This window comes from Dreissena polymorpha, chromosome 12, assembly GCF_020536995.1.
Source record: "Dreissena polymorpha isolate Duluth1 chromosome 12, UMN_Dpol_1.0, whole genome shotgun sequence".
Taxonomy (NCBI): Eukaryota; Metazoa; Mollusca; class Bivalvia; order Myida; family Dreissenidae; genus Dreissena; species Dreissena polymorpha.
The window spans coordinates 72,011,576-72,032,814 of record NC_068366.1 but is presented as its reverse complement, the minus strand read 5'-3'; the positions used below and the strand labels follow the sequence as shown (position 1 = coordinate 72,032,814).

General features: G+C 35.8%; 1 protein-coding gene across 4 annotated transcripts in view; it reads right to left on the bottom strand.

Annotated features, from left to right (window-relative positions):
- Window positions 1–21,239, bottom strand: part of LOC127853588 (glucosidase 2 subunit beta-like) — a 49,337-nt gene that overhangs the window by 4,495 nt on the left and 23,603 nt on the right. Inside the window, exons 7-11 of one of the 4 annotated variants that reach the window (XM_052388248.1) lie at window positions 18,517–18,595; window positions 15,484–15,639; window positions 10,160–10,240; window positions 5,811–5,912; window positions 53–137 (exon numbers count right to left, since the gene is read on the bottom strand). In XM_052388248.1, the coding sequence (XP_052244208.1) occupies window positions 53–137; window positions 5,811–5,912; window positions 10,160–10,240; window positions 15,484–15,639; window positions 18,517–18,595 (503 nt within the window). The remainder of the gene's footprint in view (window positions 1–52; window positions 138–5,810; window positions 5,913–10,159; window positions 10,241–15,483; window positions 15,640–18,516; window positions 18,596–21,239) is intronic. The other 3 variants (XM_052388249.1, XM_052388250.1, XM_052388251.1) reach the window with 3 other exon arrangements.

Here is a 21,239-nt window from a genome sequence, read left to right as displayed (position 1 = left end):
CGCGGAAGGACATAATAAACTTCAAATTGAACACACAGGTTTCTTTATTTACCCGCCATAAGTTGTTTAGTCAGTTCATCATAGTCTGGCATTTTCTCATCATCAGCTACTGATGGTTTTTCCTTGTTTTCTTCTTCCTGAAATTACCATAAAATTCTTTCATAATTAACTATTGACAACTGGTAATGTACACAGAGTTAAGCCCATCAGAGGACATGCCAGTCAGTGTTTGACAATAAATTGTAAAATGCTGATATGTTCAAACACTGGTCAAAGTATACAATAATCCGATCTTAAAAAAGACAACATCTGAAGAGGTAAAAAACATTAGACCACAATTCAATTACCGGTACAATTCTATACATTCTGGCAAAACTGGTCTTACTGCATACAACTAGTGTCTTTTGAGATTTGCTTGTGCAGTTTTTGTTACGAAGGGACTTCCTTGAAATGAACAATTTTATACAAGCAAAAATTGTTGTCTCTGATTAGCCTATGCAAACTGCACAGGTATATTTGTGCATACCTTATGCACATGCATTAAACCACGATTTCCAGAACGAGGCTTAGATTTAGTTTAAGCCTGTTTATTTTTGTCTTGTTCTGACAAAACTGGGCATAATGCATGTGCGTAAAGTGCCGTCCCAGATTAGCCTGTGCAGTTTGCACAGGCTAATCAGGGACGACACTTTCCGCTTAAATTTGATTTTTGGAAAGAAGGGACTTCCTTCAAACTAAAAATACCATACAAGCGGAAATTGTCGTCCCTGATTAGCCTGTGCGGACTGCACAGGCTAATCTGGGACGGCACCTTATGCACAAGCATTAAGCCCAGTTTTCTCAGAACAAGACACATTTAAGCTTGATTGCATCATAAGCCTAAGGCTTATGGAAACAATCTCCAGTCTGTTTCCTGAGACTAGAACCAGTACTTGGCATCTGCGGGGGAAATCTTAAGAACGCTGACTTAGTGGGGATTGAATCCGTGATCACTAGATCGCTAGGCGGAAACCATATCCATTATGCCACGGCAATCTAGTATATATGATCTGGGTCCTGATATTACATGTGGGTTGTGGATCATATTATTTTTGGAAAATTTATTGGTCCTGAGGCTTGCCAATCACATGGTACAAATTTTCTATCTACTTGGTTTTATCCAAATGGCATTTATCCAAAACAGGTGTTAATTTTAAGTAAAACTTTTACCTAAGCAGTTTTATCATGAAAACTATATTCAAAGCCTCACTTTGTTAGTTACCTAAGTGTTTCAAGGACAAACAAATTAACAGATATGCCACAGGTATTGGTTTAATAAAATGCCAATTATTAGTGTTAAAATAACGTATAGCAGAAAAATGTTGCATGTTCAATTTTTTATTTTGTATTATCTATATTTTAAACTATTATGTTTCTACACAATTAACTTGTTGTATGTATGTCTTATTAATGAGTTTTGCCACAAATACAAATTAATTTTAAAGAAATGGGTTACTTTGTGGCGGAAATTTCACTATGTGACGTAAGGACCGTCAAAAACAATAAAAATTGTTTACAGAATTGGTTGAGAGGTTAATCAAACTCAAACATTGACAGACAGTTAATACATTACACAACGTATTTTGAAAGTCAAAGAGGGGTGTAAACCATACACAGTAAACAGGTAAGGCTCTGATCAACCAAGTTCAAATACTGACCTGTCTGCAATTTCAATAAAACAAGAGCACCGCATAACGGGTGCCACGCTCCGCTGCACATGCAGTTTTGAATAACTGAAAGCTTGTCAGAATATTTTTTTTTGAGGTCACAGTGACCTTGACCTTTGACCTAGTGACCCAAAAATGGGTGTGGCATGTAGAACTCATCAAGGTGCAGCTACATACTAAGTTTCAAAGTTGTAGGTTAAAGCACTTTGATTTATGATTTTAGAGCCAATGTTCAAAACCTTAACAAAATGTTAAGGTTTTAGCACAACGCGGATGTCGGTATTAGCACGACACGGATGTTGAACGACGAGCTGGCTATGACAAAACCTTGGGAAACAGACAAGCTAAAAATGAGCCGAGCTCTGAGAAAACAGGTTTAATGCATGTACAGGCTTATCAGGGACAACACCTTCCACCTGAACTCCCTTTAAAAAACAACATAAAAGCGAAAAATGTCATCCCTAATTAGCCTGCGCTAATCCCCAATATCCCAGAGTGAGGCTCATATATTTCTACATAAAATAGAAAACAATAAATATACAGCATATGAACAATCATTACAAATGAAATAATAAATATGATAACACTGTTATTAGGTTGATAATATAATACAAAACTGGACTTGATAAGTACAGGAAGACTTTTAGATACACGTTATTGACCATGTTGTTTCTAACACAATGCTACAGAATGATTTTGAAATTCTTCTACATTTCTATAGCCATGACATAAATTTAATAATTGTCTAAATAACTTATTTATGTTAAGGTAGTTTTCATATTTAAAACCCACAGTACATATTTCTGTTACCTGAAAATTATATACACTTAGAGAATAGGCTGTCAAATGTTTACTTTGAGTGTGGTAAGTTACATTTAGTATTATAGTTCACGAAAATTAATTCGTAGTTATTTATCCCCTTTTTCCATCCACCACCACTAACACCGTTGATGCAAAAGCTACAAATAAAGGCTATATATATTATATGCACAGCATCAAAGCATTCCCAATTGTAATTCCACAAGGAAAGGGTAACACAATATAAGTGACCTCTAACCTCCTTCAGTATACTCTACAGTATGATCAACTATCTGCCCAACACTATACACTGTATGAGTATTATACTGACCTTAATTTATATTATACTGAAATTTTTATTATGTTTTACAAATTGTTTCACAATTAACAAGATTTGCCCTTTTACAGAACTATATGATATCACCGGCTTATTATATAACAATTACATTTTATTTATGTATCATTAAAAGAACAATAACACACAGTATCAATCAGCAATCATTTGCAACAATAAACAAACAAGAATCATCCACAAATATGTAAAGTAATATTTATGTCATAAATAGTATACAATAGGCAAATTTCAGCTAAAAGTATATTTCTTGATACAATAAATATCAATAAGAACGACCATACAGTACATAGTTATATTATTGAGTCAATATTTCATTAAACATACTTAACTCTATTAACAAAGTCAACAAGGCCATCCTTAACATTTTACCACTTAGATACATTTTTTGACATACTTTTAGACAGTTAAATCTAATTGAAGACCTTTTTTACTAGATTCAAGTTGTAAAGGCTTCATTGAGAGGGAGGGAGAGAGAGAGAGGGAGAGGGAGAGGGAGAGAGAGAGAGAGAGAGAGAAAGAGAGAGAGAGAGAGGGAGAGGGTGACCTTGACCTTTGACCTAATGACCTGAAAGTCAAAAGGGGTCATCTGCGAGTCATGATCAATGTACCAATGTTTCATGATCCTAGGCATAAGCGTTCTTGAGTTATCATCCGGAAACCATTTTACTATTTCGGGTCACCGTGACCTTGAACTTTGACCTAGTGACCTGAAAATCAATAGGGGTCATCTGCGAGTCATGATCAATGTATCTATGAAGTTTCATGATCCTAGGCATAAGCGTTCTTGAGTTATCATCCAGAAACCATTTTACTATTTTGGGTCACCTTGACCTTGACCTTTGACCTGAAAATCAATAGGGGTCATCTGCGAGTCATGATCAATGTATCTATGAAGTTTCATGATCCTAGGCATAAGCGTTCTTGAGTTATCATCCAGAAACCATTTTACTATTTTGGGTCACCGTGACCTAGACCTTTGACCTAGTTACCTGAAAATCAATAGGGGTCATCTGCGAGTCATGATCAATGTATCTATGAAGTTTCATGATCCTAGGCATAAGAATTCTTGAGTTATCATCCGGAAACCATTTTACTATTTCAAGTCACTGTGACTTTGACCTTTGATCTAGTGACCTGAAAATCAATAGGGGTCATCTGCCAGTCATGATCAATGTGCCTATGAAGTTTCATGATCCTAGGCGTAAGCATTCTCGAGTTATCATCTGGAAACCATTTTACTGTTTCGAGTCACTGTGACTTTGACCTTTGACCTTGTGACCTGAAAATCAATAAGGGTCATCTGCCAGTCATGATCAATGTACCTATGTACCTATGAAGTTTCATGATCATAGGTGTAAGCATTTTTGAGTTATCATCCTGAAATCATTTTACTATTTCGAGTCACTGTGACTTTGACCTAGTGACCTGAAAATCAATAGGGGTCATCTGCCAGTCATTATCAATGTACCTATGAAGTTTCATGATCCTAGGCGTAAGCATTCTTGAGTTATCATCCAGAAACCATTTTACTGTTTCGAGTCACTGTGACCTTGACCTTTGATCTAGTGACCTGAAAATCATTAGGGGTCATCTGCCAGTCATGATCAATGTTCCTATGAAGTTTCATGATCCTAGGCGTAAGCATTCTTGAGTTATCATCCGGAAACCATTTTACTGTTTCGAGTCACTGTGACCTTGACCTTTGACCTAGTGACCTGAAAATCAATAGGGGTCATCTGCCAGTCATGATCAATGTACCTTTGAAGTTTCATGATCCTAGGCCTAATAATTCTTGAGTTATCATCTGGAAACCATTTTACTATTTCTGGTCACTGTGACCTTGACCTTTGACCTAGTGACCTGAAAATCAATAGGGGTCATCTGACAGTTATGATCAATGTACCTATGAAGTTTCATGATCCCAGGCCTAAGCGTTCTTGAGTTATCATCCGGAAACCATCTGGTGGACGGACAGATCGTCTTCGAAGGGGGGCATAAATATAAATTAACTTACCTTCTTAACCACCAGCCATGATTTTGGCTGTGTTTTCCCAATTAATAATTTTAAAAAATTACTTAAGATTTATACAGCTAAGCTCAATAAACAGAACTTTAAACAATTGATAAACTTAATACAGGAAGAATAATGCTTTTTACAGATAAGCAGATTTATGTTAATTTATAACTCAAGAACATAGAATGGTATCATTGGTGATTCTAATAAATTTCTTCCCAGCGTAACAAAAATATATAAACACATACACGAGGTGACATGGAGATGAACACATCATTTCACCTTATACCCTTTGTCCAAAGCCATTCATATATTTAACAATTATCAACAGATGCCTTTAAATTATTAAGTCTGAAGAGTACCAAAACACAAACACACATGCATGATGTTACATCACAATTAACATACGACTTCACTTCATACACTTTGCCTAAACGCCCTCCAGAATTCTAGCAATCACCAGGCCTAAAGACTACACATGTACCAAATCACAAGCTTAGTCTTCGCTAAAAATACCGAACCAAGACCAATTCTTATCACACCTGAGACTTGAAATTCATTGGCAAGTATATAAGCAGATATTATTTGAACCTCACTATTCCAAAACCCGGCAAAATGTATTTGCATAGTGTCATCCAAGATAAGTCTGTGCAGTACACACAGGCTAATCAGGGACAACACGTTCCACCTACACTAGATTTTTGTGTCCCAGATGAGATTGTGCTGACTGCACAGGCTAATCTGGGACTTTATGTACATACATTTTGCCTGCTTTTAGCAAAGCGCTGCTCAAGTTATTTCTATGTAAATATATGGGCCAATGAATTTCAAATCTCCCGTGTGATAACAATTGGTATTGGTCTGTAGTTTAAGCAAAAACTAAGCTTATGATTGGGTACTTTGAGATCCTGAACGGTAACTATTAGCCCTATATTACCACAATGGTAGGAGGTACTAATACAGGCGTTTCCATGGTTGAAGAGGGCGGGGCGGTAGGAGTGGCATGGGGCTCAGCATGGCCCTCCTCCTGAGTAGAGAACTTAAATGTGACACATCAACAAATAAAACCAAAACACAAAATAAAATATTCACACTTGCCACAAAGATTTTTTGAATCTCGTTCTAAGAAAGCTGGGCTCAATGCATGTGCGTTAAGTGCCGTCACATATAAGCTTGTGCAGTCTGCACAGACTAATCTGGGACTAAACTTTCTGTCTGAACTAGTTTTTTGTTTAGCAGAGACTGCCTTTATACATGAAAGAATTACCTAAAAGGAAAATGTGGTTTCTTTGACACAGGGGTGACACTTTATGCATACGCATTAAGCCCATTTGCCCAGAGCAGGGCTCATTTAAAACTCACAACACTGGCCACAAAGAGATTTTATAATTGACAACACTTGCCAGTCCTGCAAATGAATCATACAATTAAGAAAATAGGTTGTCAAAATTGACTACTTCTTCAAGACATCCTGTTGAATACAGCAAAAAGAAGAACAAACAAACACACAATATTGCATCAAAATGGTTTGATAGCAGTCAAACTGATTAAAAGAGAAATGCATATAATATATACATGTTTCTGAACCTTGCATAAGTCTCTTTTACAAATAATATCACACAAATCTTCCTTTAAGAAACAACAAAAATCATAAACCAATGTATTAGACATTACTTTGCATATTCTTGTCTTGATACACATTTTACATGAAGCTAAAACACACACCACAGGAACAGCATACAACACAATATAATACACATCAACTAACAGCACAGACATATGCACATGTACAAGATTGCTAATGAAAGACAGAAACAAAGAAAGCTTTATTAAGAAGAATGACAGAGAACATAATGTGAATTTCAATGTATCAGACGTTTACATAGAGTGGAAATTGTTCTTCTCCATTGAGATCTGGCAATTTATGCTGGAACAGAGACCAAACAATAGGCTTAGATCTACTTGTTTCTTGCTATTAGCTTTACCCATAGAGATCATACCAATAGCACCTCAATGAAATCTCATGTGCATGTGTTTTGATTCACAGCAAGTTGTTTTCTCAGCCTTATGATTTTTTAACCTTTTACCACTGAGCTACTTATTTTGACGCATTTATGGTCCCTTGAAAATTTAAATTGAATTAAAAACCTTTCTTACTAGATATTTAAAGGCTTGAAAGGCTTAGAGTTTTAAAGGCTTCATTTCCATACCTTAGATACTGATGAGCAGCAAACAGCATTAAATCAAAACAGACTGCAAGTTACTTGCAGGCTGTTCTAGTTTTATGCAGGTTGCAAAAGCCATTTTCTCTTTGCTTTTAATGAGGGTTGTTGTGTATATGGGTTTAAGACAACCCTAGAACACCGGACAGTTTGGTGGCTATTTTAATACTACACTGATACAGCGATAGGCATGCAGTAATACAACATTGTAGGCAGGTCTTATCATGACTGACATGATCATTATACATAACAGGGGTAAGGTTTAATACAACCATTAAACTTTTTTCTTAACATGTTAACATCCATTATATGATTTTATCAGTGCATTCCACGACTTCGTAGTCAGGATAAATTTTGATTTCACACAGCAATTTCATGATTTCACAAAGCAATTTAAATTTGAAAATTTACCTGAGTAATGCTATGCCTTTGTGAACAGTTTTCAATGTGAATGCAAGCCGAAGTCGTAACATAATTTAAAATGTGAATGCAAGCCAAATTATAACATAGTTTGGAATGTGAATGCAAGCAAAAGTCATAATGTAAGTTAGAATGTGGAAGCAAGCCCAAGTCAAAACATCATTTAGAATTTGAATGCAAGTCAAAGTCACAACATCATTTAAAATGTGAATGCAAGCCCAAGTCACACTTTCATTTAGAATGTGGATGAAAACCCAAGTTTGTAAATAATTTAGAATGTGACTGCAAGCCTAAGTCACAACATCATTTAGAATGTGAATGCAAAACCAAGTTTGTAAATAATTTAGAATGTGAATGCAAGCCCAAATCATAACATGATTAAGAATGTGAATGCAAGCCAAAGTCATGATGTACTTTAGATTGTGAAAGCAAGACCCGGTCATAACAGAATTTAGAATGTGAAAGAAGGCCCGAGTCAAAACATAATCAAGAATGTGAATGCAAGCAAAAGTCACAACATCATTACGTGTGTGAATGCATACCGAAGTTTGTAAATAATTAAGAATATGAATGCAAGCCTAAGTAAAAACATCATTTAGAATGTGAATGCAAGCCAAAATCCAAACATAATTCATAATGCGAATGCAAGCCCAAGTCACAACATCATTTACAATGTGAATGCAAGCCAAAGTCCTTACATAATTTAGAATGTGAATGTAAGCCCAAGTCATAACATAATTTAGAATATGAATGCAAGCCCAAGTCATAACAGAATAAAGAATGAAAATGCTAGCCCAAGTCATAACATCATTTAGAATGTGAATGCAAGAACAAGTCACAAAATCATTAAGAATGTAAATGCAAGCTGAAGTCATATTTTTTTTTAGAATGAAAATGCAAGCCTAAGTCATAACATCATTTAGAATGTGAATGCAAGCCTAAGTCCTAACATAATTAAGAATGTAAAAGAAAGCCGAAGTTACAACATAATTAAGAATGTAAATGCAAGCCCTAATCAAAACAGAATATAGAATGTGAATGCAAGCCAAAGTCATTATGTACTTTAGATTGTGAAAGCAAGCCCAAGTCATAACAGAATTTAGAATGTGAAAGCAAGCCTAAGTCATAACATAATTTAGAATGTGAATGCAAGCCCAAGTCACAACATCAGCCCAAGTCACAAGATCATTTAGAATGTGAATGCAAATCCAAGTTTGTAAATAATTTAGAATGTGAATGCAAGCCTAAGTCAAAACATCATTTTGAGATTGTGAATGCAAGCCAAAATCCAAACATAATTTATAATGTGATTGCAAGCCCAAGTCAAAATATCATTTAGAATGTGAATGCCAGCCAAAGTCCTTACATAATTTAGAATATGAATGCAAACCCTAGTACTAACAAAATGTAGAATGATAATGCTAGCCAAAGTCATAACACCATTTAGAATGTGAATGCAGGCCCAAGTTATAACATCATTTAAAATGTGAATGCAAGCCCAAGTCATAACACAATTTAGAATGGAAATGCAAGCCCAAGTCCTAACATCATTAAGAGTGTGAATGCAAGCCTAAGTTCTAACATTATTTAAAATGTGAATGCAAGCCCAAGTCCAAACATAATTTAGAATGTGAATACAAGCCCAAGTCACAAAAAATTTAGAATGAAAATGCAAGCCCAAGTCCTAACATCATTTAGAATGTGAATGCAAGCCAAAGTCACAACATAATTTAGAATGTGACTGCAAGCCCAAGTCACAACAAAATACAGAATATGAATGCTAGCCCAAGTCCTTACAGAATATAGAATGTGAATGCAAGCCCAAGTCACAACATCATTAAGAATGTGAATGCAAGCCCACATGATAACATAATTTAGAATGTGAATGCAAGCCCAAGTCAAAACAGAATATAGAATATGAATGCTAGCCCATGTCCTTACAGAATATAGAATGTGAATGCAAGCCCAAGTCACAACATCATTTAGAATGTGAATGCAAGCCAAAGTCACAACATAATTTAGAATGAAACTGCAAGCCCAAGTCAATACAGAAAATAGATTATGAATGCAAGCCCAAGTCCTTACAGAATATAGAATCTGAATGCAAGCCCAACTCACAACGTCATTCAGTATGTGAATGCAAGCCCACGTGATAACATAATTTGGAATGTTAATGCAAGACTAAGTCATAATATATTTAAAGAGCGAATGCAAGCCCAAGGCATAAAATATTCAGAAAGTATTCATTCAACCCAAGAACACTAGTTACAAGTCATTAGTGATTTCCATACACATCATTGTTCTCGCATTCCTTTCCACAACTCAAAAGTAACAACTTTAGCCTATTTAAGAAATATTGCCTAATTCACAGTTCATTAAAAACCTTATTATCTCCATAAATATGTCAAAAGTATTGCATCAAAGCAGTTAATATAACATTATGTGCAGCTTTTAAACCAATGATCCCTCAGAAAAATCTGGAACTCCACCAAAACAACAACAGAAAAATGAACAGCCAAATGCCTTGGTAACAGGGGTTAACCAATACTTGTACTCAATAATGACAAAACACTGGGAATAATTCAAAGCAAACATCAATTCATAAGCAATGAGTATTTAGCTCTGGTTTCCTTTCAGCACTTACATCATATTCAATATCTTCCTCCTCATCCTCCTCATCATCATCTTCATTTTCTAAATATTCACCTGTGTTGGGTATATTGGCCTAAAATTGACAAAGGATGACTTACAAAAGTAAGAACGAATATTTCCTATTACATTTTGCTTCATAATTGATGTTGAGTATAGGTTTTGTTTTTTTTCCTTACAATTTCAAAATACTGATGAAATTTATGAGAACAAAAGAACTCAAAATGCATTTCAATCCCACAAAAAATGTGATCAGACTTGGTAACAAGAGCATCGCATAACGGGTGCCACGCTCGGCTGCGAAAGCTTGTCACATTTTTTTGATTTTTTTAAGAGGTCACAGTGACCTTGACCTTTGACCTAGTGACTCAAAATGGGTGTGGCATGTAGAACTCATCAAGATGCATCTACATATGAAGTTTCAAAGTTGTAGGTGGAACCACTTTGATTTTAGAGGCAATGTTAAGGTTTTTGTTAAAGTTTTATATTAGAGGTCACAGTGACCTTGACCTCTGACCTAGTGACCCAAAAATGGGTATGGCATGTAGGTGCAACTACATATTAAGTTTCAAAGTTGTAGATGGAAGCACTTTGATTTTAGAGCCTATGTTAAAGTTTGATATTAGAGGTCACAAAGACCTTGACCTTTGACCTAGTGACTTAAAAAGGGGTGTGGCACGTAGAACTCACCGAGGTGCATCTACATATGAAGTTTCAAAGTTGTATGTGGAAGCACTTTGATTTTAGAGCCAATGTTAAGGTTTTAGCACGACGCCTACGTCGGACGAGCTGGCTTTGACAATAGCTCGGGTTTTCTCCGAAAACAGCCTCGCTAAAATTGACCAGGAATAAATACAAGAAAAGAGGATATCGAGTCTGAATGGTGTTCAGAGAACTTGCATCAGCATAATTAGTTTTGTAAAATTCTGCATCTTGTGAACTGCCCTTTTCACAAATAACCAACCAGAGAATTCTGCTTTCTGCACACTGTAAGTATTGATAGTAGCAAAATGCACCATATATAATAATGTATCTTTTTTCCATGGTATATATAATTCAAGAATTAAAACCGGAGTAAATCATGTTTCTCAATTAAATTGGACAGCATATCTACACATGTATTCATCATATTAAATATTGCATCACTTAATATACACATGTTCTTCACTAAAAACTATAAAAAACACACACATACATATATAAATTAACAAGGGACAAAATTGTCACAAAACCAGGTTTTCATTGTGAAAAAAAAATCTGATAAAGGGAGAAAACTCAAACTGAACTTTTGAAATGACCAAAAAAAATTAACCCCCTTTGTAAGTTTTTTTTTTTTTTAAATCTATTTTTAGTCGTGGCGACCTTGACATTGGAGATATTGACGTGATTCTTTCGTGGGACACACCGTCCCATGATGGTGAACAAATGTGCCAAATGATTTTAAAATCTCAGAATGAATGACATAGTTATGGCCAGGACAAGCTCATTTATGGCCATTTTTGACCTTTGAACTCAAAGTGTGACCTTGACCTTGGAGATATCGACGTAATTATTTCGCGCGACACACCGCCCAATGATGGTGAACAAATGTGCCAAATGATTTTAAAATCTGACGATGAACGACATAGTTATGGCTCGGACAAGCTCATTTATGGCCATTTTTGACCTTTGAACTCAAAGTGTGACCTTGACCTTGGAGATATCGACGTAATTATTTCGCACGACACACCGTCCAATGATGGTGAACAAATGTGCCAACTGATTTTAAAATCTGACAATGAACGACATAGTTATGGCCCGGACAAGCTTATTCCGCCAGCCCGCCCGCCAGCCAGCCAGCCAACCAGCCCGCCCGCATTCGCCAATCTAATAACCAGTTTTTTCCTTCGGAAAACCTGGTTAAAAAGAACAACTCTGAACATCTAACGGATATTTTTTAATCACCAAATGCATTCACGAATATTAGCAATTCTCAAATACCTATTCCAGAATTAACCCTTACTGAAAATTAGTTTGAACAAAAACTTTAAGCGTTAATTGTAAAGTGATCATCAATTTGCTATCAGACTCTTAACTATCACAACAGTAACTATAGCGACAACAGCCATAGCAACTAAACAACATTAAGTCATCCTTTGTCAAACATTCATGTAATTTGGCTACACACTGCCAGAATTAATACCAAAGAAACAAAGATGTGAGTTTCATAGAATCTATGCTCCATAGTAGCAGGCATGTATATTATAACTATTGTATATATTCTATCAAACCCTGATATTAAAAAAATTTAGGCACTGACAATACTAAGATACCATTAGTATTTTCTAGAAGATGTGTTCTAAATTCAGAAAGCTATTTTTTGAAAGAGCTGAAAATGAATCTGAACTTCAAATGAGAGTGGAAAAAACATAAACCATAATATTAATATAAACATATATACATTTGAACATAAATGAAAAAAAAAGATGTACATGGCTACATCAAAGTAAAATATATATGAATGTTTAAATGTGCAATAGAGTTTGCTCTGTGACTGAGTGCAGCTTAATGCATGTGTCGCCAGATTTGCTTGATCAGTCCGTACAGGCTTATCAGGAACGACACTCTCTGACTTGAATTGATTTTCGTTGAGAAAAGACTTCCTTTTAACAGAAAATTCCATGCCAGCAGAATAGCCTGTTTATTTCAAATATTTAAGTTTGTTAAAACAGCCTTATATCTGCAACCCAATCTCTAATATTGCAAAATAAAATAATATTGTTATACATTTAGTGTGAGGCATGTCATTAGAAATATAGGCTAAATGCACATGTGTAAAAAGTCAGCCTTTTGAAAGTGTCAGCTTGCATAAAACACCAGCCTTGATGAGTCTGTGAATACACACATATTAATCCATGTTGAAACTTTCGATCTATAGTGGGTTTAAAATTATAAAAGGCTACTTTGAAACAGAAAATACCCTTAAAGCACAAAGTGTCCAGGCATTTAATTTTGCAGGATACTTTCCCCCAATTAAGCCATTGAACATGATGTGGACTACACTTAACACATATTCATTTCAACTATGTTACTGCAGAACATGCCTCAAATATGCACACGCTGACCAGGTCATTCATATGTTAGCCTTTCAAAATGGGTGAAGGACTAAGGTTTAAGGTAACAACAAAAGTGAAAGGTCACAGAATGGTTACCCTTAACAATTGCTGTCGTCGTTTCTTGCGCTCGATCATAGGTAGAACATTGCGACGGTGGTGCCTGCCTTCATTTGTAGGCTTTTTCACAGAAAGTAATTTTATATATTTATATTTTTTTTATACTTCTGATATTTTATTCTACTTAGCAAATACCATTTTAAAACTGGTTATTTTTGCTTTCATTGCAGTAAGAACAAGAGTTCTGCGGTCCGACACATATGCCCCTCCCCCCAACAGGGATTTAAACTAGTGACCCCAATTTCAATAGGGGTCAACGATTGTCCAAGGCCAATGCACATGTGAAGTGTCAAGCCAATTGGTCAATTCGTTGACGAGTTATTGATCGGAATGAATTATCACTCTTATTGTGACAGTGACCTTGACCTTTGACCTAGTGACCCCAATTGCAATAGGGGTCATCTACTGTCCAAGGTCAATACACATGGGAAGTATCAAGCCAAGTTGTGAATCAGTTGACGAGTTATTGATTGGAAACAATGTCACACTTAGTGTGACAGTGACCTTTGACCTAGTGACCCAAATTTCAATAGGGGTCATCTACTTTCCAACCCAAATGCACATGGGAAGAATCAAGCCAATGGGTACCTCCATTCACAAGTTATTGATCTAAAACAATTTTCACTATAAGTGTGACTGTCACCTTGACCTTTGAGCCTAATGACCCTAATGTCAATAGGGGTCATCTACTGGCAAAGGCCAATGCACATGGGAAGTATCAAGCCAAGTGGTCAATCTGTTCACAAGTTGGTTAACCGACTAACCGACCGACATCCATCAAAACAATATACCCCCTCTTCTTCAAAGGGGGGCATAAAAATACACATTTCAACTGAGCCCATTAATACTATAGGAAAATAATTGTTTTTTATTTGAAATATATTTAACCTGGTATGTACCTTACAGTTCACATTTCCATCAAACGGTTCACTGAACACTAAGTCTTGCCATATTTCAGTTATTTGACTCCAGATTATTCTTGTATGTGAAGCTTAATCTTACCAATAAAATCCAACCTGTTATTTTGTAAAAGAGTGTTTGTCAACAAGACCAAATTCACTAAAGAGGGCTCTAAGACTTCAGTCAAACTCTAATCCAAGCAATCATAAGAGCCTTGCTCTAGGAATATGGGGCTTAATGAATGTGCTTAAAGTGTTGCCCCATATTAGCCAGTGCAGTCCACACAGGGACGACACTTTGTGCTAAACTGCATTTTCCCTAAGAATGTTCATTTCAAAGAACAATATCTTAAAAGAAGAAAGTGTCATCTCTGAATAGCCTGTGCTAACTGCTAAGTCTAAAATAGGAAAACACTTTACACATATGCATTAAACCCTGTTTTCCCAAAGCCAGGCTCAAATCCCTTTTTAATATCACATCAAAATTACCCAAGGGAGGTTTAATGAGACATCTCAAGTGATTTATAGAATAGATTAACTGACGAGGAAAATTTTAGTACACTGCACTTTCTTACCAAATCCAAAACTTATATATTTTTTACTTTTGTTTATATTTGTAGGTTTGTTTGTTTGAATTTGAGCCCTAAGGGCAACTATATTTATAGTACCGGGCTGCCCAGGAAAGGAGTAAGAAACCCAGACCTAAGTATACATTATAATTATCTCTTAAGAAAATGTCTTTTAAGTCAAGAGCACCGCATAACGGGTGCCACGCTCGGCGACGGGTGCAGTTTTGAATAAATGAAAGCTTGTCAGTGACCTTGACCTAGTTACCCCAAACTGGGTGTGGCGTGTATAAATCATCAATGTGCAGCTACATATGAAGTTTCAAAGTTGTAAAGCACTTTGATTTTAGAGCCAATGTTAAGATTTTAGCACGACACAGACGGCGGACGTGAGACAGCGGATGTCGGACGACGAGCTGGCTATGACAATACCTCGGGTTTCTGACATGCTTCAATGCATAATGACCTTGTGTGAGCCTGTATTTTCATTTTTTTTACGTGACAAACTGTGGGAAAAATTATTGAAGCTTTTCTTAAAAGATAATTGCCCTGTCAGACTATATCTTTTGAAATTTACTTGCTCGGACTAAAAAAACTTGTCCCGGGCAAGCGGGAAATCACAATATTCAAGCCCTGTCATACCTTCGGGGCCTCTGGTACTTCACCCTGCTTCTCTCCCTTGGCAGCAGCCTGCAACTCACTTGGGGACTTGTAGAACTCGCGAATGTTTGGCCAGACCTTCTCAATGAAGTGGGCCATGTCAACGTGCGTGTCTTCATCCCCAAGCTCTAGGTGCTCCTGCAACGGCAACATCAAATGTACGAATATAATATATTCTCACAATATCTATAATTAACAAGAGATTGCCAAGCAATATGTTCTCCTAACGGTAAAACTCCACCATTGTCAGTAATTTTTATTTATTTTTTTATTTGTTGCCATAGCAACCAGAATTTTTGACGTAGGAACAAAATGAAATGACGTGCATAATCTCCATATTGCCATCTATCCATGTTTCAAGTTTCATGAAAAAATATTAACAACTTTTAAAGTTATCGCAGGATCGAGAAAAGTGTACCGCACTGACTGACTGACAGACAGAAGGAGTGCAAACCATAAGTCCCCTCCGGTTTCACCGGTAGGGGACAACAAGAGATGTGTTTGTCAGAAACACAATGCACCCTATTGCGCCGCTTTGAAATAAAATTTCAATGTATCATTTGGCAGATTTAAAAATTATCTCCCTTTAAGCTTCTTACTTCCCTTGGATTGTATTTTTTTACTTTTGACCTTGACGGATGACCTTGACCTTTCAGGGCAAAAAAACCTTTCTTTGAAGAAGCCGAATATCGGCCGCTTCCCCAACCGAAGTAACCACTTTTTTTCCCCTAATTTGACAAAAAAATTCCCCAATACTGGAAAAATTCCCCACAAAAAATAATATATAAACTTCGTATAAAAGTGAAAATTGTTTACTTGTCTAGCCTTCTATTAGGTTGAATATTGGTCGTAATGCTTGAATATGCCTTTCATTACCTCCCGTATTATTCTCCTAAAGGGGTATGCGTATTGATCGAATCAGTTGTGCTTACCTCGCGAAGCATGACGTTATTTTGTAATTCGTGACGAATTGGTGAATGACAGAATGAGCCGAATTCAAAAGCTATAAATAGATTACATAAAAAGGCTATTACGACTTAAAATATTTTCCCCAAATAAGAAAAAAATCACGCTATTATTCCCCTAAAACAAGCGATGTGTTTGTGAAACACAATGTCCCCATATATATGACCTTTGACCTTGAAGGATGACCTTGACCTTTCACCACTCAAAATGTGCAGCTCAATGAGATACACATGCATGTCAAATATCACGTTGCTAGCTTCAATATTGCAAAAGTGACATTAAATGAGCGATTTTGACCCATATATTTGACCTTTGACCTTGAAGGATGACCTTGACCTTTCACCACTCAAAATGTGCAGCTCCATGATATACACATGCATGCCAAATATCAAGTTGCTATCTTCAATATTGCAAAAGTTATGGCAAATGTTAAAGTTGGGGCAAACAAACAAACAAACCAACAGACAGGGCAAAAACAATATGTCCCCCACTACAGTGGTGGGGGACATAAAAAGGCTAAGGCCCCTTCCCCAAAAAGGGTGTTTTGGCCCAGCCTTTCACCACTCAAAATGTGCAGCTTCATCAGACACATATGCATGCCAAATATCAAGTTGCTATCTTCAATATTCAAAAAGTTATGACCAAACTTTAACAAAGGTAAAAGTTGTGGTTAAAGTTTTGGGACACACACATACAATGACAGACAGACAGGCCAAAAACAATATACCCCCCATCTTTCGATCCTGGGGCATAAAAAAAATATAATATCATATAATATTATTGTAAGGTGACCGGTAATTTTCAACAGACAATTTAATTTCTAGAGATTCCAGTTGTCCTGGAAAAACCAGGCGTCAAGTTCATAACAATGTATTATCATTCCAGATTAGTCTTTGCAGTCCGCTGGGATGACACTTTCCACTTTTATGGAATTTTCTCTTCTAAAGGAAAAAAACATTCAGGCAGAAAGTGCCGCGTCAGATTACACTGCGCAGACTGCACAGGCTAATTTGGGATGCCAATTATGCACATGCATTAAGCCCAGTTTTCCCAGAACAAGGCTCATATTGCAGGGTCATTGTCAAAGAAGAGACGGTTTTACAGAGATTCAGATTGTCCATATGTTGTGCCCATTTTTGTAGGAAATTCCCCCATGATGATGAAATTGAGATAACCATGATATCATGGTTTACTTGATATTGCTAATTTTAATGGACACTACCTCAATCACTGGTAAGTCCAAAGTCAGGTAAGCTCCTGCAGGGTACTTCAGACACTGCTGGGTTGTGTTTTGTTTCTTTCTTTTTTTTTTAAATTCAGGAGAACTATGACAAAATTGGTGTATATCTCTCATGATGAAAAATTTACAAAAGCACTGCATCATTTTACGTTCTATTGTTACACAAGTATATACCAAAAACAAGGGACAAAATTGTCACAAAACCAGGTTTTCATTGTGAAAAAAAATCTGATAAAGGGAGACAACTCAAACTGAACTTTTGAAATGAAGAAACAAAATTAACCCCCTTTGTAAGTTTGTTTTAAAATAAATCTATTTTTAGTCGTGGCGACCTTGACATTGGAGATATTGACGTGATTCTTTCGTGCGACACACCGTCCCATGATGGTGAACAAATGTGCCAAATGATTTTAAAATCTCATAATGAATGACATAGTTATAGCCCAGACAAGCTCATTTATGGCTATTTTTTACCTTTGAACTCAAAGTGTGACCTTGACCTTGGAGATATTGACGTAATTTTTTGCGCAACACACCGTCTAATGATGGTTAACAAATAACCAAACCTGGTTAATAATACTCTTCTACAATAAGGTACAATCAGTACAAGTAATTACAAAATGTAATAGAAATCTACAACACATCTGTCAAAAGATTCTTGATGTGCGAACTTTCACACCATGACACACAAATATGTCCATCTTTACATGCCCCTTGCATGCATTAAGCCCTGTTTCCCCAGAGTCAACCTCATATCTAAGACAAAATATTCTATGGTTTGTTAATATACAAATTATTCTGGTGTTTACCCTGGCCTCAGTGTCACACACTTCCCCGTTGTTGTCGACATCAAACTGTGAGTGAGCCTTCACCTCGGCTAGATCCACCCTACAATAGAAAAGGTCGTAGTCCACTATGAGTGAGGGTGATATGCAACCATTCAGCTCCCTAGTTCTAATAGAAGAATCTACAAACCAGTGCAAACATATATTAAACAAGACTATTGCCAAGCAATAAAAGTCCCCTACCGTCTCCACCATTGTCAGAAATTCCACCATTGTCAGATTTTATTTTTTTTGTTGACATAGCAACCAGAATTTTTGACGTAGGAACAAAACGAAATGACGTGCATAATGTCCATATTGCCATCTATCCATGTTCCAAGTTTCATAAAAAAATATTAAGAACTTTTGAAGTTATCGCAGGATCCAGAAAACCACCATTTTCAGCAGTATTTCTAGCCTATTTGTTGCCATAGCAACCAATATTTTAGACATAGGGACAAAATGAAATGATTTGCATAATTTCCATATTGCCATCTATCAATGTTTCAAGTTTCATGAAAAAATATTAAGAACTTTTAAAGTTATCGCAGGATCCAGAAAAAACACCATTTTCAGCAGTATTTCTAGTCTATTTGTTGCCATAGCTACCATAATTTTTGACGTAGGAACAAAATGAAATGACGTGCATAATGTCCATATTGCCATCTATCCATATTTCAAGTTTCATGAAAAAATATAAAGAACTTTTGAAGTTATCGCAGGATCCAGAAAACCACCATTTTCAGCAGTATTTCTAGTCTATTTGTTGCCATAGCAACCAGAATTTTTGACGTATGAAAAAAGTGAAATGACGTGCATAATGTCCATATTGCCATCTATCCATATTTCAAGTTTTATGAAAAAATATTAAGAACTTTTAAAGTAATCGCAGGATCCAGAAAAAAACATCATTTTCAGCAGTATTTCTAGTCTATTTGTTGCCATAGCAACCAGATTTGTTGACGTATGAACAAAATGAAATGACGTGCATAATGTCCATATTGCCATCTATCCATTTTTCAAGTTTCATGAAAAAATATTAAGAACTTAAGTTATCGCAGGATCCAGAAAAAAACACCATTTTCAGATGTATTTCTAGTCTATATGTTGCCATAGCAACAATAATTTTTGACGTAGGAACAAAATGAAATGACGTGCATAATGTCCATATTGCCATCTAGCCATATTTGAAGTTTCATGAAAAAATAAGAAGAACTTTTTAAGTAATCGCAGGATCCAGAAAACCACCATTTTCAGCAGTATTTCTAGTCTATTTGTTGCCATAGCAACCAGAATTTTTGACGTATGAACAAAATAAAATGACGTGCATAATGTCCATATTGCCATCTATCCATATATCAAGTTTCATGAAAAAATATTAAGAACTTTTAAAGTTATCGCAGGATGCAGAAAAAAACACCATTTTCAGCAGTATTTCTAGTCTATTTGTTGCCATAGCAACCATAATTGTTGACGTATGAACAAAATGAAATGATGTGCATAATGTCCATATTGCCATCTATCCATATTTAAAGTTTCATGAAAAAATATAAAGAGGAAAGTTATCGCAGGATCCGGAAAAAAACACCATTTTCACGAGTATTTCTAGTCTATTTGTTGCCATAGCAACCAGAACTTTTGAGGCCACAATTAAAATATTGTTGGTTTGCCCTTTACCGACCCTAAATTTTACAGGTGGGTAGGTAGGTAGGAAAATTATTTTATTTTATATGAGAAATTATATTTGTAATACACTAATAGTCTATGAATATTTAAAACTCTTTTATTAAAGCACTGTTGCAGTGTACGAAGCCCTATGTAGCTTAACATTATCTTGTTTGCTGTTTCTTGCATATATTAATATCAAATGCATGCTTGTGTGTTATTACATCAAATATTTGTTCATTATATGATGTTAATTGCTCAAATGCATTTGTAATTATTTAACAGCCAGACAGCTTTTATTTTTAACTTAAACCTTTCCCTTAAATTGGGCTTAATTAGCATGCAACAAGCATTGAAGGAGTGTAGAAAGACAGCCCAAAGCCTTTAATGGAAAAATTCAGACATGGCGAAAGACCGTCACATTTTACAGGCCAGACTTGCCTACCAGGAGAAACAATTCACAGGCCAGTTGAAATTGTTACAGGCCTCAATTTTAAGTGTTTGACTGGTTAGTGCATAGTCTCAGCATGGCAAAGTAAATTCATAAAAGGGCAAACTGAACATTATTATAAAGCATTATTTCTTCTTGAATGCTCTGAGCTTTAATGATTACATACGTACAGCTCAGAGGGTCAATAGCTGGGAGTTGTATTATTGCAACTAACATAAGTATGAAAACTTGATTTGGGGAAATAAATTAAGGGTGTTAGTTTCAGTTTGTGGATATACTAACGCTTTAAACATATATACTTGAGTGTTGTCGATGTATTAAGCTAAGAGACATTAATAAATTAAATAAGTTTACCTTTACATATCCATTTCACTAACATGCCATTACAGTAAACTGTTATGTGTGGCAAACATAATAAAACAGAATATGCACATGAATCTGATTAAACACAGATCCACTTGCATACAAATCAAATCATGTTTGTCTTTTATTTTGCATTTTCGAAAGATAATCCTGTAACTGTTAGATGTATTTTTCTTTGCGAGTAGACTGCATTCCAATTTTCAAACACTTCATCACTTGTTCTGTGACA